The 27,821-nt window shown below is 41.3% G+C and overlaps 1 protein-coding gene across 12 annotated transcripts in view; it reads left to right on the top strand.

Annotated features, from left to right (window-relative positions):
• Positions 1 to 27,821, top strand: part of MYRIP (myosin VIIA and Rab interacting protein) — a 373,571-nt gene that overhangs the window by 277,085 nt on the left and 68,665 nt on the right. For all 12 annotated transcript variants that reach the window (XM_065587122.1, XM_065587126.1, XM_065587123.1 and 9 more), the window contains 4 exons: positions 15,190 to 15,326; positions 16,997 to 17,077; positions 21,470 to 21,567; positions 21,918 to 21,998. In XM_065587122.1, coding sequence (XP_065443194.1) covers positions 15,190 to 15,326; positions 16,997 to 17,077; positions 21,470 to 21,567; positions 21,918 to 21,998 — 397 coding nt within the window. The remainder of the gene's footprint in view (positions 1 to 15,189; positions 15,327 to 16,996; positions 17,078 to 21,469; positions 21,568 to 21,917; positions 21,999 to 27,821) is intronic.

The raw sequence follows: 27,821 nt of genomic DNA, 5'->3' as shown, positions 1-27,821 counted from the left end.
GGGGTGGAATCTTTTTATTTGCAGCACAACAGACTTGATGTGTTGTCTAGACAGGGCACTTCTTTTTTGCTGAGTTACACACAAATGTTGTTTTTATGGTTACATGAATTATAAATTGCAGTGTATTGCATGAGCGAGGCACAGTGTGTGAGGTAAGTGGGTGTGGAGCTCAAAAGCTTATCTTTCTCACCGACAGAAGTTGGTCCAATAAACGATATTACCTCACCCACCTTGTCTTTTTTACAACACTGCAAACAATACATTGTATGTCTTTTTTAATTAAAACTTAAATTATGTCAGTAATCCTCAGAAGCCAGGGATCAGCCTTTGAAGGTCTGTTTTATTCAAAGTCTGGTTCACACTCTTTAGAGGCAGATACTTTATTGTTGGTTTCTACAGTCAGATGACATTCTTTTCAGAAAATTGAGTCAAAGTTCCAAAGAACTGGAATCTGAGTCTTTTAATGAAAACTGAATAATCAAGCTACCACCTTAGGGAGTCTTGTTTACGAACCTGCAGTACTTGGTAGTGTTTATTAGCTTTGATGGGGATTTATAGTGAACTCAATAGATGGCATATTTTAAGAAACCTATTTTCTGCTGATAGGCATTGAAATGTCATACGATAGATTGAAATGTGATTCTCTGAACCTTAATGTGATTTCGACAGATTTTCTGGCTGATTTTACTAAATCCTCACTAGCCAGTGTCTACTGTCAGGCTGTCCTGCGGTGGCTCAAGAACATGTGTACCAATCTCAGGGCAGTGTGTTAGGAAACAGGACACAAACCCCAAATTCGTTGAGAGTGCAATACTTAGATTTCACATGCAATTATCAAATATAAACTCCTTGGGCACTATAACAGGCTTAACATGGAATCTCATACTGTCCCCTTCGTTACTCGAAATCTGTCTTGCCATCCAGATAAGCTTATTTTGTGTTAGATGGTCACTTATACCATGAATCACATTAATATTGAGTTAACTCCCAGTCCCAAAGGACCAGTGACTTACCCCAGGTCAACTGCACTTTAGATCTCACACCAAGGACAGTGTTATAGTAGCCAGTCCTATAATGAACTACGTAAAGATTCATTATATAGGAAAAGGAAACGAGAGCTAATTAGAAGGTTAAAGCTGATAAACATATATACAGTACACACAAATAGATTCCAATCTTAAGTTTCAAAAAGTAATAGAAGCTTCTTTGATAAGCAAGTTCTGTATGTCCTTTAGGGCTAACCCAGGCTAAGCACTGGGAATCTTTTGCTTATGCTTAGTAATCCTTGCTCCTCCGAATCCAATAAACATAAAGATACAGTTCCTCTTTGTTAGGGCTTTTTATTCCTTCCCCTCTTCTGCTTCAAGTTGCAAACTTAGCTGATGGGAGGAATTCACTTGCACATCTCCTCTTCATTGTGTGTGGAGAGAGCAATCAACAAAGTCTTTTGTCCTCTGATGTTCCACAATAGTTTGTCTGGGGTTGATGGGCCTTCTTTGTCAGGCAGGACCTAATCCATTCTATTGGAGACCAGTATTGCAAACTAGTTAATGCTTCTCTCCTGTCTGGTGATTTTTACACAGTTACAGAGGCTTACGATGCAAAGGCTCAAATATTACCTTACAGTATGGGATACAGATGTTATAAGTGAGATTAATGCATGCCACAGTTTACGAGCATTCAGTGAAGCTTAAACACTAGGCACATTTTTATAACTCTAATACCTATTTTACTGATACTAACAAACAGATGAACCCGACCGATTCCAGCTATGTGTTTGTCAGTATTCAGGTGAGGCTCGGGAGCCTTGGCATAAGCTGGAACCTGGTTTGCCAGCATTACATCTACATGAACCTTTTTCTTCACTTTTGCACACTAACACTAGGGCAGCTCACTGGTGCTTCTAGTGGAGTGACTGCTAGTGTAGAGCAGCTGCTGATTAAGAACTATGTCTTGTAACCCCATTCTGAGCAGGGGTTAGATGACATGAGGGAAAGAGCTCCAGCACCCTATCTCCACTAGGGCCTTGGCTACACTGGCAATTCACAGCGCTGCACTTGCTGCGCTCAGGGGTGTGAAAAAACACCCCCCCTGAGCGCAGCGAGTGCAGCGCTGTAAAGCGCCAGTGTAATCAGCACCTGCAGCGCTGCACGCTCGCTCGCAGCGCTGCAAGCTATTCCCCTCAGAGAGGTGGAGTACTTACAGCGCTGCAAGAGAGCTCTTGCAGCACTGGCGGCGCGACTACACTCGCGCTTCACAGCGCTGCCGTGCGTGTAGCCAAGGCCTAGAGCTCCCCACAGTGGAGCTGCACCAGCAACAGTAGGAAATCTGAAGAGAAATTCTAGAAGACAAGGCTTTAAAAATGTTAATGGTTTGTGATTGTGATTTTTTTTAAATGCTTAAGAAAGAGAGCTTAATCAATGTTAAGGCCAGAAGGGGCCATCATGATCGTCTGCTCTGACCTTCTGCATAACACAGGCCATAGAACCTCACCCAGTAATTCCTGTAGCTAACCTAACAACCCGTGGTTGAATTAGATGACCCTGCCTTTTAGGAAAACATTCCGTCTTGATTTAAAGTTCCCAGGTGACTGAGAATTTAATACTTCCCTTGGTTAATTGCCCTCGCTGCCAAAAATGTTGATTCTTATTTCCGGGTTGAAAATGAGCCATGTATTTTCAGTGTATCTCCTCCCATCTGTTCTCTCCCTTCCCCTCAAATACGTACAACCTGCGTATCAGCATTTCAAAAGGGAATGCTGGAGTTGACTGAAAAAGAGACAAACTAAACGTTTACATATGGCACATTGATTCCTAAAAAAAGAAATCCTCCTGTTTCTCCTGTGCTATACTTATCCAATTTATTCTCCTTATCAGTGCCTGCGAAGTGGAATTTTAAAACAGAAATCAGTACTTAATAAATAAAACTTCTTATTGCTACATGTAAGGTTGCTAGAAAACATATTTTGATGATATACCTTATATAAGGCAAGCTGTAGGCTGAACACACTGTACTAATTAGAGCACTGTCTACTGCAATAAAATTACTGGGCCAGATGCACCCCTGCTGGAGAAGAGAGGTGCTAATTTCGCCTCCCTGTGCAAGTGAAGCCTAATTCTCAGATGATTGGCTCCCTGGGGATGGTGTCTCTGCTGGGGCTGGCAGCTTTAGTTACAACTGGAGGCTCTATAGCCGTTCCGACAGCAGACTATGTACCTTCTCCAACTAGCCCTACCTGCTTTTTGGGCTTTGAAGGCCATTTGCAAGGCATCTGTTGGAGGAGACATTACATCCATTGTCTGCTGCTTTAATTTGCCCTGTGGCATATCTTCCACCACTGAGGGCCTCATGCCCTGGTTTACACCAGCATAAACCGGGAGTGGTTTTAACCCACTGTAGCTGCATAAACATGAAACCTAATCATGACAAAAGTTGATACTGTCTGATGACTGCTTGGCGACCTGCGTGAAGTGAGTTAGGAGTCTCAGTATGGTTTCCTAGCTCAAAATCCAATGAGGTAGTTGGTAAAAGTTTGCTGGTAACATCAGTAGGGAGAGTGGGGACTGAATGGATATTTAAACTTAATTATTCTCTCCCTAGTATAAGTGATCTCTCTGATGCAAGGTTGAGGCTTGTTAGTGGGGCAGTGTGGGGAAGCTTACATTGCCACTCTCCATGCTTAACCTATTTTGTGAGTAGACAGAGAACTTAATTCTCTAGAAACGTCAACACAGCATCTTTCACAGCAAATCTATGCCAAAAAAAAAAAAAAGTAAAAAATACAAAAGAATAACCCTCGAAATCTAATTATATTTGTCCAGCCTTGATACTAACACACATTAATGTTGAAAACCTGAATATGAATATGAACTCAATTCAGCACCAGATATTTAGAGCAATGAGCACTGGCAGAGTATTCATATACCCACAGCTTATGTGTTCGATTCAAATTTCTATGTTAAAAGAAAAGGGAAAGGAAATTGCATTCTTAAAGCTGAAGCATGGTTGATTTAACCTGAAATCAGTAGCTAATACATTAATTTCTACTATTTCAGTTAAACACAATAAGGAAAATATTGATTCTTGGAGAAAGACTAAATTGACTGAGTGTCTCGGAGGATGGGCAATGGGATATGTACCTGTCATTTATAGGTCAAAGGTTCAAACACAGCCCAGTTCAGAAGTGACTAACAGGGGTGGGCAAACTTTTTGGCCTGAGGGCCAAAATTGTGTGGAGGGCCAGTTAGGGAGGCTGTGCCTCCCCACACAGCCAGGCATGGCCCAGCCCCGTCCCCTATCTGACCTCCCCTGCTTCTCGGTCCTGATGCCCCCCCCCAGGACTCCTGTCCCATACAATCCCCCTTGTTCCCTGATGCCCCCCCCCCGGGATCCCTACCCCATCCACCTCCGGAACCCCTGCCCCTGACTGCCCCCCACCGCCCCATCCAACCCCCCCTTCCTAACTGCCCCCCCGACCCCTGCCCCCATTCAACCCCCCATTCCCCACCCTCTGACCACCCGACCCCTATCCACACCCCCGCCCCTGACCACCCCCCCAAATCCCCTTGCCCTCTATCCATCCCCCCTGCCCTGTTACCACGCTGCCTGGAGCACCGGTGCCTGGCAGCGCTACAGCTGCGCCTCCCACAGCACCAGCACATGCAGCTGTGCCGCCCGGCTGGAGCCAGCCACACACCGCGCAGCACAGAGCACCGGGTCAGGAAAAGTCACTTTCTGCACAATTGAAATTTTTCCATCAGAAAATCGTTCACAACTCTGTGGTGCCCTCGCTGCTCAGCAGCCTGCCAGGCTGAAATTTTAAACAAATTGTTTCCAAACAGAATGAAAAATTGAAATTTCCTGTCACCGGGAATTCCGATCATTTGTTTTGAAAAAGTCAAAACACTTCATTTTTGCCGTTTTGAAATGTCTGGGGCTGCCTGAACTCCTCTGCCGTCTGAAAGCCCCAGCTCCCAGACTTCCCAAGCTGCCCGGGCTCCAAGCAGCTCAGGAGCCTCAGAAGTGTTTCAAAAAGGTTGAACTGAAATGTTGTTTTGACATTTTCTAAACAAAATGTTGAAATTGCTGTTCCATGGGAAATTTAGATTTTTTGTTTTTTTTTTGTTTGTTTTTTTAATTTTCAGAATTTAATGCAGAATGGGAATTCCAGTTTCCAGCCAGCCCTAGAGTGCATCCTAAGGAAGAATTTAGCCTGTGTGTGTGTGTGTGTGTGTGTATGTATATATATATGGGTGTGTATGTATATATAGGATATAAAAAATAACTTCTAACAGAAAGTACTGTAGTGTTAAAACCGCAGCATAAAGCAATTAAAGTATTCAAGCTAAGGGGGGCCCCGGCGCAGCAGGGCTCAGGCAGGCTGCCTTCATGCCGTGGCCTCACGTCGCTCCCAGAAGCAGCCAGCTGCTGGCACATCTCTGCGGCACCTGCTGGGGAGGGGTGGGAGGCAGCTCCACGCGGTGCCCCCATCCCTGCAGCGCCCATTGGCCGGGAACCAGCCAATGGGAGCTGTGGGGGCGGCGCTTGCAGACTCAGGCAGTGCACGTAGACACGCTGTCCTCCAACGTAGCTACCACCACTTGTTGGTGTGGATTAATTAAGTCGATGGGAGAGCTCTCTCCTGTCGGCTTAGACCAGCTAAACAGAGCGCTTAGAGTGGTGTAAACTCTTGAGTATAGCCATAGCCTAAGTGGCGAGACAGCAGACAGGAAAAGAAAGGTCCTTTAAGGGCAGATTCTTAGGAGGGGAAATCTCAAAAGTGTAATTGAAAGTCAATGGGTGTTGGGTGCCTAACTGCTATTTGTGTCTTGGAAAATCTTAGCCTTTACTTTGCTATAGATATAAAGTTTAAGTCAATCCATTAACATTAACTGCATTGGTGTGATTTGATTATTTCCTCTGGGTGGGTTTATGGAATAATTTGTAAGTACCATAAGCAATTTAAAGGAGTAATCTTTAAAGGGTAGAAAAAAGGCAATTGTTTCCATCACTGTACTGTTTGGCTTGTTCTTTTGTTACCCTTATTTTGTACAGTGCTGCAATGTGCTGAGAATGCATTGCCATATCTCTAGGTAGAGACACAGACACAGAATACGAGAGCCTGATCAGAATGAAGGCAGACCTGTTACACAAGACCTTTGTAAAGGCTCCCTTGGATTTACTGCAAAATACCATATCTGGTCATGGTATCACCAGTCCATGTGCTTTCAGGTTATTTGCATGATACTTAGTTATTATCACAATAGAGCCATTACATCAATGAACCATGTTACTTCATAATATCAATGCAAACCATTGACACAGTGCATTCTTACAGCTCAGAATCAGCCTGTTCAATGTATAGCAGACACCAAACCCCTCTCTGAAACTGAGAATGAGCTTGCTTGTTATAGTCAACTGTGACAGGGCGCACTTGCTCTGCACTGGTACCATGAGGGTTAACTCTACTCTGTGGGCCAAGGAGGCCAGGCATGCTCCAGCTGGAGCCTACAATAAAAGGGAACCGCGCGGCTCATTCAGAGCTGACTGCCGAGGAGGGAGGACGCATGCTGTGAGCTCCAATCTGGAAACCGCGGAAGCCCCAGACAGTGGAAGCCAGGGACACTGAGACTCCGCAGGCTTCTGGGAGCTGCACTGACTGAGGAGCCCAAAGACGCTGGGACCACTGGATCAGGAACAGGGTAGGAAGTAGCTCTGAGGGACTAGTTATTGTGCTGCGTGGGATCAGCGTGTTTCGGGCAGATTCACCGCTGACCCTGTGGTGGGCTTACTTGCCATTGACAGGGCCCTGAGCTGGGACTCGGTGGAGCAGGGGGGACCAGGTCCCCCTACTCAGCCACCACACCTCTCTCTTTCCCTCCAGGTTGCGGCCCACTCCCCTGATAGGCCCCCAGGCCAAACTGCCCTGCTGAAGAGGGCCATTATACTGACTCTGTCCGCTAGGCCATACAGCCCTGAGAGAGGACAGCCATATTGACTGTTACCCTTAGGCCAAGCTATGATAGACAAGGGATGGTTGTATAGACTCAGCTACAGGGCCATCATTACACCCACCTCCTCCCAAGAGGGGACGGGGTGCACTTGCCCCACAACATCAACCTTTCAAAGATTATCTGTCCAACCATTTGCCTTGAACTAGGAATGGGATCTGTCACCATTTCTATTGATCAGAATTTTGACTTCCTGTGTTTTAATCCCAAATTCACGTTCTTGGTTCATATATTATTTTTCTGATTATTAAATCAACAAGATTAGGTGGTCAGCAAAGGCAAGAAGGCCACCTGCGAGTCTGGCTTACATGAAGAATGCTATGTTCTATTTTGTCTTGCTACCCTCTTCTTCCTGTTCAAGGTTTTTGAAAACAAAGTTCTAGTTAGAGTAAGTAGTGAAATGCTCCATCTCCTATTTCAATCTGAACTTTTTATTTCCCTTTGTTTGAAGCGTAAATATCACACTCCCATTCATATGCAGTGGTTTCCATTATAAAGGCATTCTTTGTCAATTGATGCCACATAACTCCCTTTATTTCCTGTACTAGCTCTGGGTGGTAACTGTGATATGTCAGATACACTAGCTGTTGGCAAAGGTGGAAGACTTCTTAAATAGTGACCATTGTAGGTGTGTATATGGGTCTTTCACAGCTTCTTAATTCAGTGCCAGACTACTTTAAAACACTGTGTGTGTGTGTGTGTGTGTGTGTATATATATATATATATATATATATATATAATTCAAAAGCCTTTTTTATAATACACAGAAGTTGTATTCAGTAGCAGTTTAATTTGGTTTCTGTTGAACTTAATTCAGAACTTAATTCATTCTCTTCTGGTCATCAATGTTTGGAAGAATGCTGCTGAATATCTGACTGCTTTCAAGGCTAATTAAAGTGCTGAAGTCCCTTCAGGTGTATTTATTGGTAACGTTATGAAGATCTTTTATATTACTAACATTACTCTAATCATTAGAGTCTAATGGGTCTGCCCTGATGTCCTTTATTGTTTCCAGTCTTATGAACTAAGAAGCTAGGAGAAAAATTGTAACTGAGTTATAAACACCTGAAAAATTGGGTTTATAATGGAAACATTGACAAAAACCCATAATTATCTCAGCATTGGCAGGTGCTGCTGCAGTGATTACAGTGATTTTATATAAATAAACTCTTTAATCTAGCATTTGGGCTCTAATGGGAACAAATTTTATGTATATTTTCTGCCATATGAACTCCCAAATGTTACTTGAAAGTATATTACTACATAATTATTACCATCTAGTTAGTTACTTATCAGGGGGTAGCCGTGTTAGTCTGTATCTACAAAAACAACAAGGAGTCTGGTGGCAAAAGGTGCCACCAGACTCCTTGTTGTTTTTGTAGTTAGTTACTTAGTATTCATAGAGCCAAATTTCTGAACTCCATTTATACCTGTGAAACCTCACAAGAGTCAGTGGGGTTGCACTGGTGTAACTGAGGGCATAATTTAACGCACAGTGTGATTTCCACCATGGAATCAGAAAACTTGAGAAGGTGCCCTGTAAGGTGAGAGGAAAGGACCATAACAGGATCAGCAAAGCTGAAAAAGCCAAGACATTCTTCTGTGCAGATCCATCCAGACACAAAGGGCTAGTGCACTTAAGGTGCCCTAAAAGGATGACATAAAATGTACATAAAAAGATTTAACTCGAGTATTTAGGGATTCGCCAGGACAGACAAGTGGATTTTCAGGCATAAATACTTGCAAGTACAGTAGAACCTCTGAGTTACGAACACCTTGGGAATGGAGGTTTTTCATAACTCTGAACAAAAAGGTTGTTCTTTCAAAAGTTTACAACTGAACATTGACTTAATACATCTTTGAAACTTTGCTGTGCAGAAGAAAAATGCTGATTTTAATCGTCTTAAATTAAACAAGCACAAACAGTTTCCTTACCTTGTCAAATCTTTTTTTAAACTTTCCCTTTATTTTTTTGGTAGTTTATGTTTAACACAGTTCTGTGCTGTATAGTGGGTTTTTTTTCTCTGCTGCCTGATTGTGTACATCTGGTTCCAAATGAGGTGTGTGGTTGACTGGTCAGTTCATAACTCTGGTGTTCGTAACTCTGAAGTTCTACTGTACCATTTTGCACCTGCAGTTTAGGTCACTTTGATGTTTTGGGGGGGCATATTCAGGGAGTTGAATGTCTAAAGGACCTTTGCACCTGCAAAAATACAGGTCCAGTTAAGGCTGAGCTGAAAATGAGGCCCTCGCTATCAGCGTACATCAACAGGGATGAAATTCAGACCTACTATATATTTCCTCCCTCACTTTCACATGTGGCTGAGACAACTTGTGAGTATGTTAAAGTCTTCAGTAGCACCTGAGCTCACAAGTCACTTAAGTGCCTAAATCACTTAAGCATGTTTGAAATTTTACTCCTAATCACTATGGAGGTCACTGAATATTTTCAGTGTTCTACAATTTCTGTGTGCTTTCTCCCAGTTTAAACTATGTTATAAACAGCCTCTAAAAACATGAACATCCTTTCCATTTCCATTGTGTTAACATTTAGAGTTCTAGAGAAAGGGGTTTGCTGCACTGACCTTTAATCAAAATGAGTGCCCCTAACTTGTGTCATGTTATTAGAAGACTATGAATGTTAAATGATAAATCGCTTTGTTTATCTTCTGCGTGTTGTGTAATGGATTTTTTGACGGCTTGTAGAAATGTTTGAGTGAAGTCTTTCAAATGTTCGCCCTATGATCATAAGTAAAAATGTGTTAGGAGATCTCATCCCTAGGGAATTTTTGTTCATATCACAATCACACAGCACAACTTGCAGTTGTTCCTTCTCAGGAGAGAGCCTGGAATGGAGTAGGTGGGTATTGCAGCCAGGGTTGGGGAGTATTGACAGTGCTGTGAGGAAGCAGCCACAGGAACTGTTCACAGTATGCCCCGATTTATCCATTGCTCTGAGTCCATTATTCTATTAGTGCCTCATTCTCTCTCTCGCTTAAAAAAATCAGTCTCTCATACTCTGTCAAGCTTTTCTTTATTGAACAGAAGTTGACTAATATTTTTTACATATTGTAGTAGTACTGATTCCAAACCCACAATGTTGTTTCCATAACAAAAGGCATTGAAATGTGATTCACCTTCCTAATGATTTTATGTAACATAAATAGTGGCCTTGGATTTTAGAGCTGTTTACATATACAGACATAGCTGACTTTGTAGCACAGAAATACAAATAAATAACTTCAGCCAGTGCTGCTGCTTTTATGTGTGTATGACTAATAGTCTTCAAATATGAACTTTTTATTTCATGGAAAGAATTTGCACACACTGCAATATAGATAAGAGGGGAAAAGTGCTCCAGTGTAAGATTTGGTGGTTGCTATGATGTAGCTTTTCATAATTCTAGGCACATAGAAAAGCCGTTTTTGCAGTATGTAGAAGAGTCATGGCTTTAAAATACAGACCAACATTAAAGGATTTTGAAATGAGCAGAAAGTGTCCATATTTCTTTTGTGAATAAGTCCTTTATTTTGGTATCCATAGGGATGGCTATTCTCTTCTCCAGATCCTTTCTCCACAGTAGAAATCAGCAGGGACATGGGGACTTATCTGAATGTTAAGAGGCTGAAAAGCTTTAGAAGAGTCATTGCAATTTGTTATAGAATGCATGCAGAATAGAAGCACAGATCTGGAGTTGTTGTGGCTCACTATCACAAAAGGGAGATTATAAGGTTTCTTACAAATTTTCAACCCCCAGAACTGAGGAAGTTTCAAAACTGTTCCCAATTTTTGCTCCTCAACCAGATGTGGTGGCGTAGGCAAGCAAGCCTCATTTTTAGTAATTCACTGGCTTGGTCAGGAAATTTTTGACTAAACGTTTTTCATTAGAAAATTTGGATTAATCTAAACCAAAAGTTTTTGGAGGAACATATCAGTTTTAACTAAACTGTAATTGGAAAAGGTTTCTCGGGTCCAGCATGGAATTTTGGGGGGGTCGGAGGGAGAAGGAGAGAGCTTCATCCCAGAATAGCTTGGTGGTCAGGGAACTCACCTGGATCTAGTCCCTGATCTGAAACAGATGGATCAGGGATTTGAACCCCTGCCTGATTCAAACCAGGAACTTGAACCTGAATCTCCCACATCCTAGTCAAGCATCCTGACCTCCAGTCTACTGGCTATTCTGAGGTGGAGTTCTCTCTCTCTCGCTCTCTCTCTGTCACTCTGAATTTTTTCATCAATTTTTTTTTGAAAGATCTCAAGTTCATCCTGATGCAGCATTGGATATTTTTTTAAAACACAAAAATGTTCATGAGTTGGGAAAACCGTTTCCCACCAAGCTGTATCACATCTGCCCTTCTCACAATCTCTGAGTTCCTATACAGAAATTTAAAGCATTATGCTTACCATAAACCTGCAGCTGCAACTGTGGTAGCTCCGTGATACTCTCAGCACTAGAATTCATGGTGCTAACTTGCAAGAGCTTGATACTTTCATAAAAGTGGTAATGAGACCTGATGGCATGGTGGCTAGCAAGCACATGCCTCTAGTGCACAACGCTAAGCTACTTAGCATGGTGTTAAAATGTATCTCAGAGCCATGGAGCCATCTCTGCTAGTGCTTCCAATGTTGCTAACGCTGCCGCAGATACACTAGTGATAACGGTGTTAGGAATTTTCATAAACATTCCCTAGTGTGGGTACAACCTTGTAGAGGAAAAAGTGGAGCCACTGAAGTGCAGTCTCATCCAGTCCAGTCAACAGCTGCAGGCAAGTCGCTATTGTTGTGGTCAGTGGTATCGATGACTGCTGACAGATGTAAAAGGAAAAAAAGTCAGCATGGATTGCTGACTTCTGCTCACAGCTAGATCATCATCTGTCTAATGATACTAATTCATTTTCCATGCTATACTTCAGCTGAAAGGTGCATTGAAAAGGGTCAAGGAAGTCAGGCCAGATGGTACAAAAGTAATTTTGTTGCAAGCTTTTCTACCACATAAAGCAAAGCTTAGGAACAGAGTGGTAGTTGGGAAGATTGTCAACTTGAGGCATGGTTTCTTGAGTATTAATTTAATAACTGCTCATTTAAGGGAAGCAAGCATTTGAACACTGTCCTAAGCTAGGAGCAATTTCAACTAATAATGGGCATCCCGCCCTCTCTCCTCTCCCATACACATGAATTTGATTTTACCCATCATGAAGATCATGTGTTCATGTCAGAGGTTGAAGGCCAAACCTTCCAACCCTCCAGAACATTAGTGGACAAATCTAAATGAAACTCAGCAAGAGAAGATGTAGCATTTTTCCCTTTCTGACACAATTCTAATACCACGGATGCAAATAGTGCTATCAATCATGCTATTGATCCATAAAGTGGAAAAAACTCTCATAGTGGGAAGAAATGCTGAAAGCTGTTTTTGAGTAAAAGTTGACTGAATTCATGGATTTACCAGGTTTCCCACTGCCAAGCACAGTTCTGCTAATCAGGACTTCACAGACATCCTACAATTGAACAAAATGCTTTTTGGCAGCCACAGCGTAGGGAATCAAAAGCCTTCTAATTCACAATCAAACAGATTTGGGCACAATGACCGCCACTTTGACATTGGCCCCATATATCTCATCTGTTGTAGATCATGTGCATACCAATGTGACCTGTGAGGACGTCATATAGAAAACAGATTTTTGGCCAACTCTGTCAGGACATGTATCAGTCTTAGTATTATTCGTATACTAACAGAGTATCTGTATTACAATAGCTCTCAGAGACCCCAGTCAGGCTTGGGGCATCATTGTGCTAGGCACTGTGCAAACACAGTAAGAGAAAGCTGCTGCCTTGAATCTAGTTGAAGCCGAGACATACAGAAAAAGGACACTTGTGTGCTATACATGCATTTTCTTGTTATTTGCAGCCCTGCAACTAATATAATTAATCTATAGCTGGGCTTTGGTGTGCAAGAATTCAGCGAACAAACTTTACCACTTTTATTTAGTTTCCACTCTGCATTAGTAGGTTATAGGTATACTCTACCAGATGTTTTTCAGTGATGACATGTAAGTGGACTAGAATATAAATGGACCTGTTTGGTGCTATTCCATTTAGCATTGTAGGCATCTCCCTGAACACTTGAGACCGTTGGGAACATTTAGTGAAACTCCTGGGTCATGTATTGTACAGTGAGCTTGGTCATAGCATAGAATCTGTGGAGATAATTGACAAAAATGATATAACTGGCAGAACCATACAGTTAGTACCCTCAAAGGAAAACACAATTTCTTATCAAATGACGTGTGTTGGAGAAAAATTGTCGATTGTCGTTTGCCTCATATAGGCAAAGGAAACCCAGACTTGCTGAAGAAAACAGGTCTTACGATTACATTCTTTTGAGATCACCACTTTCTCTTAGTGTGTTTTTATTTTGGTGCCTGAGAGGAATCCCACAGAAATTCCAAGTGATTAATACTATACAAGCTAACTAGAGTTGTGTCAGAAGTGAATTACTCCATCTGAATCAAGTAGCCAGTTATTCCATTGGTTCCATTTTTGAAAATCATGGCTTAAGTCAGTTGGAGTTGCTGGGTGCCCAGCACTTCTGATGAGGCCACGTATCAGGGCCGGCTCTAGGGTTTTGGCCGCCCCAAGCAGCCAAACAAACAAAACAAAACAAAACAAAACAAAAAAAGCCACAATCACGATCTGCGGTGGCAATTCGGCGGGAGGTCCTTCGCTCGGAGCAGAAGTGAGGGACCATCCGCCGAATTGCCGCCGAGCAACTGGACGTGCCGCCCCTCTCCGAAGTGGCCACCCCAAGCACCTGCTTAGTAAGCTGGTGCATGGAGCAGGCCCTGCCACTTATTTAGGTACCTAAGTTAGTCTTAGAAGGCTAACTTTTGGCTTCCAAGTTTCAAAATCTTGGTCTTAGGAAGCAACAGATTGCCTTAATTACATACAAAGTTCTAGTACTGTCACATCAGAATATACCAGTCACTTTGCTACATGTGATCTGACTTGATGTAAGTAGGTGTGGCATAAAATAAACTAAACTAATGTGACAGTACACAACCAAATAAATCAGATCAATTTGTGGAAAAAAAACACATGGGAGTTGATTCAGACCCACTGGTGCAAACACTGCTTTTCTTTCCTGGGGCTACTGTTGGTGGAGGTCAGTTTTAAGTTACAGCTGGGAATTCGTAGAGTTCTTTCCACATGATACCATTTTTGAGACTGTGCCGGTCAGCTGTGGGCTATCCACAATCACTCTCTGAGAAGACTTTCTGTTGCTACCCCGGCACCCTTGCTTACGGTTTATTATCATAAAAGGGGCTGATATGGCTTGCATCATCTTCTTGGTCTTTTGGGACCTGATCCAAAGCCCACTGAAGTCTCTGCGAGTCTTTCCATTCAGTGGGCTTTGGAACAATCTACTCAAAGTTGGGTTGTTTTTTTCCATTCAGAGCACAGATGCTAAATCCGGGTTCCATGTTAATTTTTGGGAAAAGATGTAGATGTTTACAATGTCTTTTGGCTTGTTGTCCTCACAGTTCTTGCTCTTACACATTCCAGTATGATGGCACTTTCACTATTTATTTGAATGTTTCCCAATAAAGTTTTCCACCCATTCTTATTTGCTTGCAATGAGTTAAGATTCTTTGTACAGACCTTGTCCAATGAGCTCTTTTCTGTAAATGTTTGTATATGTTTATGAAAAATAAATCTTAAAAAAATCTTAATCAAAGAGAAAAAGAGAGCTCTCCAGGCCCTGTAAAATCTTAACTAACTATTCTTCCATAGTGAGTTATTTATAAATCCATGTAAATATTAAACACTTTTAAAACCATAGCCTCATATGTTATTCTATAATACTGTAGATGGCCTTTCAAAATGTATTCAGTACATTTGTTAAAATATATAATCTGCTATTTTGATATGGTAACCAAGCAACTTACTACTGTAATCAGAATGACTTTTAGCTACATTTCCAGTACTTATTTTGACATAAAACCAGACTTGTTCAAGCTAAAACCAAGAAACAGTGTTCAAAAATATTATGCTATAAGGCTTTTGATTTAAAAGAGCCCAGTAGATATAATTTTTAGGAAAGTCCAGGGAGAGTTTTTGTTTTTATTTGATGTAGACTCATTTTAAGCATTCTGAACTGTTGCTCATTTATTCTCTTTAGACTCCTAAGGACCCAGTCCCTGGAATGGTATTACAATAATGTGAAAAGTCGCTTCAAGCGTTTTGGTAGTGCCAAAGTCCTGAAGAATTTATACAGAAAACATAGACTGGAGAGTGGTGCTTGTTCTGAAATAATAGGTACAGTACAGTTTTAATTTCTTATAGGCTCATCCACATTAACTCACATGATGGACCCAATCAGAATTTTTCAGAAGAATTACAGTGGGGGAATATAAGAAGTTAAATATCTAGGGAGTTGGGCTAAGTTTGAGCTATTTAACTAATCAAAATTTAGATAATCTATAAGGCAAAATTCTGCTCTCAGATCTACAAAGCAAATTTCAGCTGTTTCTGTTCTCCATGAACATGCTTAGGGCTCTGAGAGTTCTGTGTAGATAATGAATGAGCACAGAATTTTGGAGTTGAGGTTTTCCATTGCACTTAATGCAAAATTTGACTAAGGCCAGATCCTGCAGCCCATACCACAACTGGAGTTTTGCCTGTTAGCCATAGAATTTGGCCCCATGTGAATTGCAGCTGCGGCTTATATTTGAAGTTTCTCTAGTAAATGGGGAAGAAATGTGATCAATTTAATATCAATATCAGCCTTCTAGAATGAGATGTAATTCTTTCCTAACTATGGAGAGATGATGCATCCCCCTATAAAACTAGTAATTGCAGGTATTCAGTGAGTTTGGGGACAGTGCTTTCTTGCTGTCATGCTGGCACGTTTACTGTAATTGAATAGCAAATGATTCAGAAGCAGAACCAGTCTAATCTTTCTGAGATGATTTGCCTCCACTGGGCCAAATTCATCCCTAGTGTAATTCGACTGAAATCTGTATAGAGTTTGTGTTTTCTATAGGGTTTATGTTTTCTATAAAGTCTGTCTGTCTTTCTTTCTTTCTGGAAGATAAGCTAAGCACTTGGAAAACAAAAATAATAGCAAGGCTGTGTGCACCTGGGTGAAGGCAACTCTAAGTGGCTCTTTTAATACTACTTAGAAGTACATGGCAAGTCTGTAGGTAGAACAGGAGAATGCCATCCTAAAAGATTTCATTTAGATAGGTTGCTTTTTTCTTCATATCAATTTTTAAAAAAACCCTTCAAAAATGGAAATGAAAAAATAAAGGCGGGCATGCTACATTTAGTCGGTGTGATGCAAATGGAACAAAAGAATTAATTTAAATACATGCAGAAAATTTAAAAAGTCAGGAGACTGATCCTGCAAAACCTTACGCATCGAGGCATTCCTTATGCTCAAAAGTAGTCTCATTGAATTATGCCTTTAAATGAGACTGCTCCCATGAGTAATAACATGCAGGATATGTAAGTAAGGATATGCAGGATATAGGAGACCTTTCTGTAGAAGGCCTCAGCGTCTAAATGTCATTGTTAACTTCCTTTTTCTATTTTCAGTATGACTGTAAGATAACCCTCTTGTTTCATTTGAAGATAAATACAAGTTTAAATGTCTGGGTTTGTTTTATTTATACAGTAGTGGCCTTTAAAATCCAGGATCTGTTTCAAGTCCCAAATGTCATGTTAAAAGCAAGTTCACTGCACTAGCTTTCATTTTACAAGTTCTGCATTTAAGTAACTTCATCCTCTCGCTCTCTGTCTGAGAAATCTTTCATATAAAAGAAATAACATTTTGTATAACAGCTGAAATTCAAACAGGAATTTTCAGACTCTCTTCTATACATGTGGTGTAGTTAGAAACACCACTACTTTTTGAAAGACTACTTTAATCTAATAATATATTGAATATTCATATACAATATGTGTTGTGCTGTCTTGTTGAGCAGAAGGAAGCTTTTTTGAAGGAAGCATAGAAAATGAAGGAAGCATTTGTGGCAGTGACTCTACATTCTACAGACAGACAGAAGGTAACTCTACTTAAAATTCATTTGCACTAAAGCTGAGCTGTTACTGAGTTATTTGATAAATAGCCTACAGTGCTGGAGGGTCTCCAAGTCGCATTGGTCCCTGGTGATGAAAAGTTTACAGGATCACTAATCTTTTAGCTAAAACCTTTAGTGAGTTACCAGAGCTTCTGTGGTTCACAGGGCACATGCTAGACTTTATCTGTTTTGCATCATGGCTATTATGCATTCACTTCAATATGGTTTTCTTAATACCGTACACATCATGTTCAGAGTTTGTTCTCTCTCTCTCACACATGATTTTCCCCTAATGCTCATACACACTTGTTTTTCATATAGGTCTCAGTTTTGTTAAATTCTGTTACAAACATTCCTCTCATTATAACTACCCAACTAAAGTATTGTTAGTCTCCCTAAATGGATTTTGTAGAAATATTGTGTTTTTCTATTTAAAATTGTAAGTTACGTATTATTTAAGTTTAGAAAGTTAGTGGCCTCTGTCAATACTGTATTTTTAGGGAAATGTCTGGCAGTTCAGATTACGGGGGTGTGAATAGCAGTGCACACCAAAGTGCTCACTATAACTCCCCTGTGTGAATCCTGCAGGCACGAACAAAAGGTTCCTACTTTGCATTAATGTAGCCCTGTTTGAAGAGGACTAAGTTAATGCAAACTAGGAACATTTTAGTTCACGCCTACAAAGTCCACATGGGCATTTACAGTGCAGCACTTTGGTGAGCACTGCTGTCACGCCCCCATAATCTGAACTGCAGGGCACATAGACATGCCAGAGAGGCAGAATATAGAAATGGGTACAGACCACCCAACATTTTTTCTGTCTATTGAGATGTTTATGCCAATGCTCATCATCATGGTTCTGAGAATCAAGGTGCATGTGCAATGACATAGGGAAAGGTAGGAGAGAGAGGTCATGGAGGTCAAATTTAGGCTGCTTGGTAAGAGATTTAAGTTCAGGACTTCCATGGTAGCCCTCTCTGAAATGTTTCCAATTCCGCGCGCAGGGCCAGTTAGACAGGCGGAACTGTAGAGTATCTTTGCGTGGATAAGAGGATGATGTTTGGAGGAGGGATTTAGGTTTATTAGGAACTGGGGAACCTTTTGGGAAAGGAGGAGCCTTTACAGGAAGGATGGGCTCCAGCTACACCAAAATGGAACCAGATTACTGGCATGTAAAATTAAAAAGGTTATAAAGGAGTTTTTAAACTAAGGCTGGGGGGAAAGTTGACAGGTGCAGAGGAGCACACAGTTCAGACAGACGTCCCTTGGGGATACTCCATAGCCTAGGAAAGAGGAGAGGCTAGAAGTTGATAAAGTACAGGCAGGAAATGAAGAGAAACAGTCAAACAAAAAAGATTCCTATTCAATTACATCACATGAAGTCAGATAACTAAATACTTAAAAAATTTTATCAGTGCTTGTATACAAATGCAAGAAGTCTAAATACTAAGATGGGTGAACTTGAGTGCCTGATATTAAATGAGGATATTTATAGAATAGGCATCACAGAAACTTGCTGGAACTATGAAAAGCAATGGGACACATACAAAATATATACAGTAGCAATGACTGACTGGGGGAGGGGAGGTGGCACTATATGTGAAAAAAGCATAGAGTCAAATATAGTAAAAGTCTGAAATGACTCAAACTGTAACATGGAATCTCCATGGATTGAAATTCCACACTTGAAAAATGAGAGCATAGCAGTAGGAATGTACTACTGACCACCTGACCAGGATGGTGATGGTGACTGTGAAATACTCAGGGAGATTAGACAGGGTACAAAAACAGAAAACTCATTAATAATGGGGGATTTCAACTGTCCCCATATTGACTGGGAACATGTCACCTCAGGATATGATACAGAGATAAAAAGTCTAGACACCATTAATGACTGCTTCTTGGAGCAGCTAGTCCTGGAACCCATAAGGGGAGAGGCAGTTCTTGATTAGGCGTAAGTGGAGCACAGGATCTGGTCCAAGAGGTGAATATAGCTGAACTGTTTGGTAAAAGCGACCATAATGTGATTAAATTTAACATCCTTTTGGAGGAAAAATATCAATGAAACCTATCACAGTAGCATTTAACTTCAGAAACGGGAATTACACAAAAATGAGGAAGCTAGTTAAACAGAAATTAAAAGGAACAGTCACAAGTGAAATGCCTGCAAGCATTCAAAAATTGAAAGTCAAATCCTACTGAGGAAATTAGAATAGAACATATACTATAGCAAGTCAAGTGTAAATGTATAATTAGGCAGGCCAAAAAAGAATTTGAAGAGCAACTAGCAAAAGACAGAAAAACTAACAGCAAATTTTTTTTAAAGTACATCAGAAGCAGGTAGCCTCCCAGTCAGTGGGGCCATTGGACCATTGAGGTTCTAAAGCAGCACTCAGAGAAGGCAAGACCATTGCAGAGAAGCTAAATGAATTCTTTGCATTGGTCTTCACTGCAGAGGATGTGAAGGAGATTGCCACACCTGAGCCATTCTTTGTAGGTGACAAATCCGAGGAACTGTCCCAGACTGAGGTGTCAATAGAGGAGGTTTTGAAACACATTGATAAATTTAATACTAAGAAGTCACTAGGACCAGATGGTATTCACTCAAGAGTTCTGAAGGAATTCAAATACGAAATTGCAAAATTACTGACTGTTGTATTTAACCTATTCCTTAAATCAGCCACTATACCAGATGACTGTAGGATATCTAATGTAATGCTGATTTTTTTTAAAAAAAGGCTCCAGAGGCGATCCTGGCACCTACAGGCCGGTAAGCCTAACTTCAGTACCAGGGAAATTGGTTGAAACTATAATAAAGAACAGAATGATTAGATGCATAAATGAACACAATAGAGTCAACACACCTTTTGTAAAGGGAAATCATGCCCCACCAATCTATTAGAATTCTTTGAGGTGGACAACAAGCACGTGAATAAGAGTGATCTAGTTGATATTGCGTACCTGGACTTTCAGAATGCTTTTGACAATGTACCTCAGCAAAGGCTCTTAAGCAAAGTGAACATTCATGTGATAAGAGGGAAGGTTCTCTCATGGATCAATAACTGGTTAAAGTATAGAAAACAAAGAGTAGGAATAAATGGTCAGTTTTCACGGTGGAGAGAGGTAAATAACCGGACCCCCAAAGATCTATAGTAGGACCAATGCAGATTATCATATTCATAAATAATCTGGAAAAAGGAGTAAACAGTGAGTTGGCAAAGTTTCCAGACAACATAAAATTACTCAAGATAGTTAAGTCCAAAGCAGACTGCAGAGTTACAAAGTGATCTCACAAAACTGGGCAACAACATGGCAGATGAAATTCTATGTTGATAAATGCAAAGTAATGCACATTGGAAAATATAATACCAACTATACATATAAAATTATGGGGTTTAAATTAGCTCTTACCACTCAAGAAAGAGATTTTGGAATCACTGTGGATAGCTCTCTGAAAACATCCATTCAATGTGCAACAGCATGCAAAAAAGCTAACAATGTTAGGAACCATTAGGAAACAAATAGATAATAATACATAAAATGTCATAATGCCACTATATAAATCCATCTTGAATACTGCGTGCTGTTCGGGTTACCTTATCTAAAAAATGTATATTAGAATTGGAAAAAGTACAGAAGAAGGCCACACAAATAATAAGGGGTATGGAACAGCTTCTCTATGAGGAGAGATTAAAAAGACTGGAACTGTTCAGTTTAGAAAAGAGAAGACTAAGAAGGGATATGATAGAGGTCTGTGAAATCAAGTATAGTGTGGAGAAAGTGAATAAGAAAATGTTATTTACCTCTTCTTATAACACAAGAACCAGGGGTCACTCAATGAAATTAATAGGCAGCAGGTTTAAAACAAACATAAGGAAGTACTTCTTCACAGAACATACAGTCAGCCTCTGGAACTCATTGCCAGGGAATTTGGGAAGGCTAAAAGTACAACTGGGTTCAAAAAAGAATTAAAGAAGTTGGTGGAGGATAGATCCATTAATGGCCATTAGCCAACATGGTCAAAGATACAGCTTCACGCTCTGAGTGTCCCTGAACTTCTGACTGCTAGAAGCTGGGAATGGACAATGGGGGATGGCTGTTGATAATTGTCCTGTTCTGTTCATTCCCTCGGAACCATCTGGCACCAGCCACTGTCGGAAGACAGGATTCTGGGCTAGATGGACCATTGGTCTGACCCAGTATGGCCGTTCTTATGTTCCTGTGCATCTTGATCAGCTTGGGATTGAGGTCTGGCTCTGTATCTCTGCAATAGACTATACCAAAATCCTAGATCTAAGAATTACTGAAGCTGAAGAATCTTGGTCTGAATTTTGCAGCTGAGCATAAATGTGGGTATTTTGTTTGCTTTTTGACTAGGACATAGTATGATGGACACCCTAGCTGTGGCCTTACGTGTGGCAGAAGAAGCAGTAGAAGAAGCCATTTCCAAGGCAGAGACATATGGTGAAAGCCTGGTAAAAAATTTTAATAACATTCAGCTGGCTTATATAGATCAGTTTTTTCTTTATTCAAGTAATAGTGGAAAGGTGAGTGAAAATCAAAGAAAATGTAATGCAGTGATGTATTAGCTTACTGCATTAGCTAAAAGAATTGTGTGCTGTTTCTCTGAAAGTTATTATCAAGATAGCACGCATGTTCCACTTCAGAAATACAGGATATTCCAATAAATTAGAGTTATTTACATTCAGTTCTTTCTGCATACAATGCGAAGTAGGATGTTACTCATTTTTATTTTTATATTGATCTTGTACAAATACCACTCAAGTGTGACTCTGTAGTATTTATAAATTGTATCTTTGTGCAGGACAAACAGAACGAGGCTTGTTATTTACGGGAACATAAGGAGGAACTGATTGAAGAGCTTGCCACTACCATAGTGCAGAAGGTATGTGATGCAGCTTTGCTGTTGCGAATTGTATTCTTTGGAATATTAAATGGCTAGAAGGCAGCCCTGTAGTCTATCAAGGTTTGATTTAACTCACGCAAGATGATACAGATCAGAAAAGGATTGAATGTGTATGTGTGGATGACAAGAATATCCAGGAGAGGAACAGCTCAATGGAAAATATCCTGCCTCCTGCTGCAGCAGCTCCTGGGAAATTGGTCAGAAGACTGATTCTCCTGAATAGGTTTTAAAAACCTGGACCACCCCAGACAAATTGGAACTGTTGGCAAGTTTGTCAAAAGCTGCCTGTTGATGAGATCTGTTTCACTATAGAATAATTTCCCAAAGACCATTACAAATCAGACAGGGAAATGTGCATACGTACATTACATAGAGCTGTGCGAGTAATCGAGGAAAAAAATGTTCTGGAGCGATCTGAAATGAAAAATTTTCTTGGCAAAACAAAGCACCAAAAATTTCATTTGGGGTCAAATGAAACATTTTGCTTTGATTTTAGGCACTTTTAACTGCTTTTTAAAATTAAAACAAAGGAAATTTAGAAACGTCATTGGACGAGGACAAGGGAGCGTGTTCTCCTCTATAGCCTTGTGGCTAGAGCATTCACCTGGAAGGTGGTAGACTGGGGTTCAGATACCTAATCTGCCTATATGGGGGCTCCCATATTGCAGATGAGTGCCCTAACCAGTGGGCTATTGGGTAACAGGTCACCTCCTCCTCCTCCTCTTGCTGTTTTACGAATAGCACCTAAGTGCCTTTCTGAAACTAGCCTGAAAAAACCCTTCTGGCTGAATCTCTTTGGCGAATTTGTGTCAAAAATATTGCATTGAGCTCAAGTATTACAGAGAACAATCCTACACTTGCAGGGAGATGGATTAGATAAACTACTCAATCTTTTTTTGTCTGCAGATGAAGTAGATTTTCAAAGGTACATTTTCAAACACTTAGGGGGGAAGTGAAGGTAGCTATAAAAATATATGTAACAAATGAACAAAAGAGGAAATTCACAGTAATGAATATAAACCAAAAGCTAGCAATTACAGACAATTAATAGGGAAAGCAAAAGGACAGAAGGGAAAATCAGTGGCTAGCAGAGTTAAGGACCTAAACAAAGGGATTTTTAAAGTATATTAGGAACAAAAGGAATCCTAACTATGGTATTGGTCCATGACTAAATGAAAATGGTAGAATTGTCAATAAGAATGCAGAATGATAGAATTGTCAATAATGATGCAGAACAGACCAAAGTGTTCAATGAATATTTCTGTTCTGTATTGGGGGGGCGGGGCAGCGGGGGATCAGATGATGTGATCTTATCAGATGATGGTGAAACACTTTCCATTCCATTCCACTCGGGAAGATGTTAAACAGCAGCTACTAAAACTGAGCATTTTTAAATCAGCAGCTCCGGACAATTTACCAAGAGTTTTAAAAGAGGTGGCCGAACAGATAGTTTAGTATTAATGTTGATTTTCAAAACTCATGGAACATTGGGGAAGTTATCGGAGACTAAAAGAAAGCTAATGTTGTGCCAATATTTTAAAATAGTAAACGCAACTATAGTAATTATAATTCTGTTAGCCTCATATCGACCCCAAACAAGATAATGGAGCAGCTGACACAAGCCTTGATTAAAGGAGGTTAAAATAATTAATTCCAATCAATATGGGTTTATAGAAAATAGAACCTGTCAAACTAACTTGAAATCTTTTTTTGGTAAGATTGCAAGTTTGGCTGATAAAGGTGATAGGGTTGATATAATATACTTAGGCTTCTTTAAGGCATTTCGCGTGGTACCATATAACATTTTGATTACAGAACTAGAACAATATATAATTAACATGGCACCTATTAAATGGATTAAAAACTGGCTAACTGATAGGTCTCAACATGTAATTGTAAACGGGGAATCATCATTAAGCAGATGTATTTCTAGTGGAGTCCCGCAGTTCTTGGCCCCATACTAGTTGACATTAGTATTAATGACCTGGAAGAAAACATAGAATCTGTTAGAAGAAGGAGCAGGTTGACCCAGAGGCGGATTGACTAGATGGGATCCTTTATGGCGATACTTGTTCCCCTCGACCCAATTGTCGAGTAAGCACTGGATTAGTTACAGCACGCTCCTTTTATTTAAGTTAGTATGTAAATGCCTACATCTGTACAACACCCGAAAAACGCTTATTAAGTAATAGAAATACCCATACAATTAGTATATCCACCCCTCTCTATTGTTCACAACATTACGCATGTTATACAGGCATTTTTACCTTGAAAATACATTTCTTTGCAATAATTTGTTGCTACAAATTTCTTTAATCAGCAGTTCTCAGGGGAGGGAGGAAGGGGCCATGACCCAGGGCTCTCTTTTGTAGCTGGGAAAGAAGGGAGGGGGAGATAACCCTTCTTTTACACAAAGGGTATTTTTTTAGACAACTACATTTCTTATGCAGCTGCAAGGCTTATCAATTCTCAACAGGGAAGGGAAAAATATGGCAACTTATTTATTAAACAAAGAAATACTGTCTGTCTGTGCCTTTCTTCCCTAATGCCATGTCAGCATACCAGCAGCTTCCCAGGTCTCTACTTAAACCTAACATATCCCAACAGAATCATCACTGATAATATTTTCAGATGACACAAAAATTGGGGGAGTGGTAAATAATGTAGAGGAAAAGTCACCAATACAGAGCAATCTGGATTGCTTGATAAACTGGATGCAAGCAAACAATATGTGTTTTAATATGGCTAAATGGATACATTTAAGAACAGAGAACATAGGCCATGCTTACAGGATGGGGGACTGTATTCTGAAAAGCAGTGACTCTGAAAGATTTGAGGGTCATGAGGGATGATCAGCTGAACATGAACTCCCAGTCCAACGCTGTGCCCAAAAGGGCTAATGCGTTCCTTGGATGAATAAACAGGGGAATCTCAAATAGGGGTAGAGAGGTTATTTTCTCTCTGTATTTGGCACTGGTGTGACCACTCTGGAATTCTGTGTCCAGTTCTGGTGTCTGCAATTCAAGAAATATGTTGAAAAATTGGAGAGGGTTCAAAGAAGTGTCACGAGAATGATTAAAGGAATTGAAACTGTGCCTTATAGTGTTCGGCCTTGTCTACACTGGCAAGTTTCTGCATAGTAAAGCAGCTTTCTGTGGTGTAACTCCTGAGGTGTACACACTGCCAAGGCACTTAGTGCGCAGAAACTGCACAGTTGCAGCGCTGTAAAAAAACAACCCCAACAAGAGGCATACAGCTTTCTGCGCCAGTGCTGCAGTGCCAGTGTAGACACCGTGGTAGATTACAGCACTGTCATTGGCCTCCGGGAGGTGTCCCACAATGCTGTGATTTGAACTCCACTACCCTGCCCTCAGGTGACCAACCGTGAGCCCCACCTCTTAAATTCCTTGGGAATTTTGAATGTCCCCTTCCTGTTTGCTTGATGACACATGCAGTGGTCTCAGTGCATCTTTCCAGGTGACCATGCCTGCTCCACGCACCAGATGATCCCCCGCTTGGAGCAATGCCGAGCTGCTGGACCTCATCAGCATTTAGGGAGAGGAGGCTGTCCAGTCCCAGGAATTATGTTATCTATGGACAGATTTCATGATGCATGACAGAAAGGGGCCATGACCAGTACAGTGCAGTGCAGGGTCAAAGTGAAGGAGCTGCGGAACGCCTACACAAGGCACAGGAGGCAAACCACCGCTCCGGTGCTGCGCCCACGAGTTGCCAGTTCTACAAAGATCTGGAGTGGATGCTTTGGTGGCTCGCGTGCCAGTCGAGAGTGGACTGAGCCAGGAAGAGGAAATCTTGGAAGAGGATGTGGAGTGGGAGGGGGACCCAGAGACAGAGGACGACTCAGAGGTCAGAGATGCATGCAGCCAGGAGCTCTTCTCTACCCTGGAGAAGGCCAGCCAGTCATAGCTGTCAGATCTTGGCAAAGCACAAACAGAAGAGGAGGCCCCTGGTAGAGGGTCTCTCAGGATCACAATGGGCATTTTGACTTCCCCTACGGTGATTTTCTGGTCCAGGAAGAAAGTCCCTGGTTGCAGCTTCCTAAACAGGGCAGTGTTCCAAAAGATGTATGCGTCATGCACCTTTCCAGACCAGCCTGCATTAATGTCCATGAAACACCCACGGTGATCCACAAGCACTTGGAGAACCATAGAGAAATACGCCTTCCAATTAATGTATCGGTGGCAGGGTGGTCTGGTGCCAAAATTGAAATGTGTGTGCCATCTATTGCCCCTCCACAGTTAGGAAAGCCCATTTTTGCAAAGCCATCCTCAATGTCACACATGTTGCCCAGAGTCACGGTCTTTCAGGGCAGGATGTGATTAATGGCCCTGCCCACTTCCGTCAACATGAGTCCAAAGGTCAACTTTCCCACTCCGAACTGGTTAGCGACTGATCGGTAGCTGTCTGGAGTAGCCAGCTTCCACAGTGCAATTGCCACGTGCTTCTCCAACAACAGAGCAGCTCTCATTTTCGTGTCCTTGCACCGCAGGGCTGGGGCGAGCTCATCACACAGTTCCATGGATGTGGCTTTCCTCATCTGAAAGTTCTGCAGCCACTCTTCATCATCCCAGACGTGCATCACGAGGTGATTCCCACCACTCAGTGCTTGTTTCCCGAGCCCAAAAGCGGCGCTCCACTGTGGTCACCGCCTCCATGAATGCCACAAGCAATCTCATGTCGTAGCTACAACATGTGGCGAGATCAATGTAGAACTCTTGCCTTTGTAGTTTAAGGAATAACTCCACTGTAACTTGTGATGTGTTAGTCAGAGCAAGCAGCATATTGGTCAACAGTGCGGGATCCATTCCTGCAGCCCGAAGAGGCAGAGCGCGCAGTACACAAACCGTTGAAAGATGGCGCCGAATGTGGACAGAAGCACAGGGATTGCTGGGATGCGAAGCAATGCATCACTGGGCATTGGGACAGAACCCAGGATTCCTGCGACCACCTCCGCCTTCCCACATTTCTTAGTGGCAGAAGAGGAAGAAATGCTGTATGGGATAGCTGCCCAGAGTACACTGCTCCAAATACCGCTACAAGTGCCGCAAGTGTGAACATGCTATTGCGCAGGCAGCTGACAGTGTGAACACACAACAGCAGTTTCCCTTCAGCGCTCTCTGAGTGGCGATGTAGCTGCCAGCGATGTAGCTCTGCCAGTGTAGACATACCCTTAGACTCAGGAAGATCAACCAGTTCCGTTTAACAAAGAGAAGATTAAGGGGTGACTTGATTATAGTCTTTAAGTACCTCCATGGGGAACAAATATTAGAAAATGGGCTCTTCAGTCTAGCAGACAAAGACTTAACATAATCCAATTGCTGGAAGTTGAAACTATACAAATTCAGACCGGGAAATAAGGTGTACATTTTTAACAATCAAGGTAATTAACCATTGGAACAATTTACCAAGGGTTGAAGTGGTTTTTCATCAGTGGCAATTTTTATATCAAGATGGGATGTTGTTCTAAAACATATGCTCTTGTTCAAACAGGAATAAATTCAGAGAAGTTCAATGGCCTGTGTTATGCAGGAAATCAGACTAGATGATCACAGTAGTCCCTTCCAGCCTGAGAATCTATGAATCTAAGGAAATGGGGCTTAAGCACCTAACTCCCGTTAAAAGTCAATAGGAGTTAGGTGTACTTTTGAAATCAAGCCCATATTCTTTATTCTACGATTCCATACCAATATTCATCTACTTATGCATTCTTATTCTTAGAAAATGTATACTTGGCTTCCAGATATAGATCACATTAAGTACCATTGGTGGGGTATAGATTTC

The sequence above is a fragment of the Chrysemys picta genome, chromosome 2, assembly GCF_011386835.1.
Source record: "Chrysemys picta bellii isolate R12L10 chromosome 2, ASM1138683v2, whole genome shotgun sequence".
Classification (NCBI taxonomy): domain Eukaryota; kingdom Metazoa; phylum Chordata; order Testudines; family Emydidae; genus Chrysemys; species Chrysemys picta.
The sequence above is the reverse complement of the archived record's forward strand: the minus strand, read 5'-3'. Positions and strand labels throughout refer to the sequence as shown.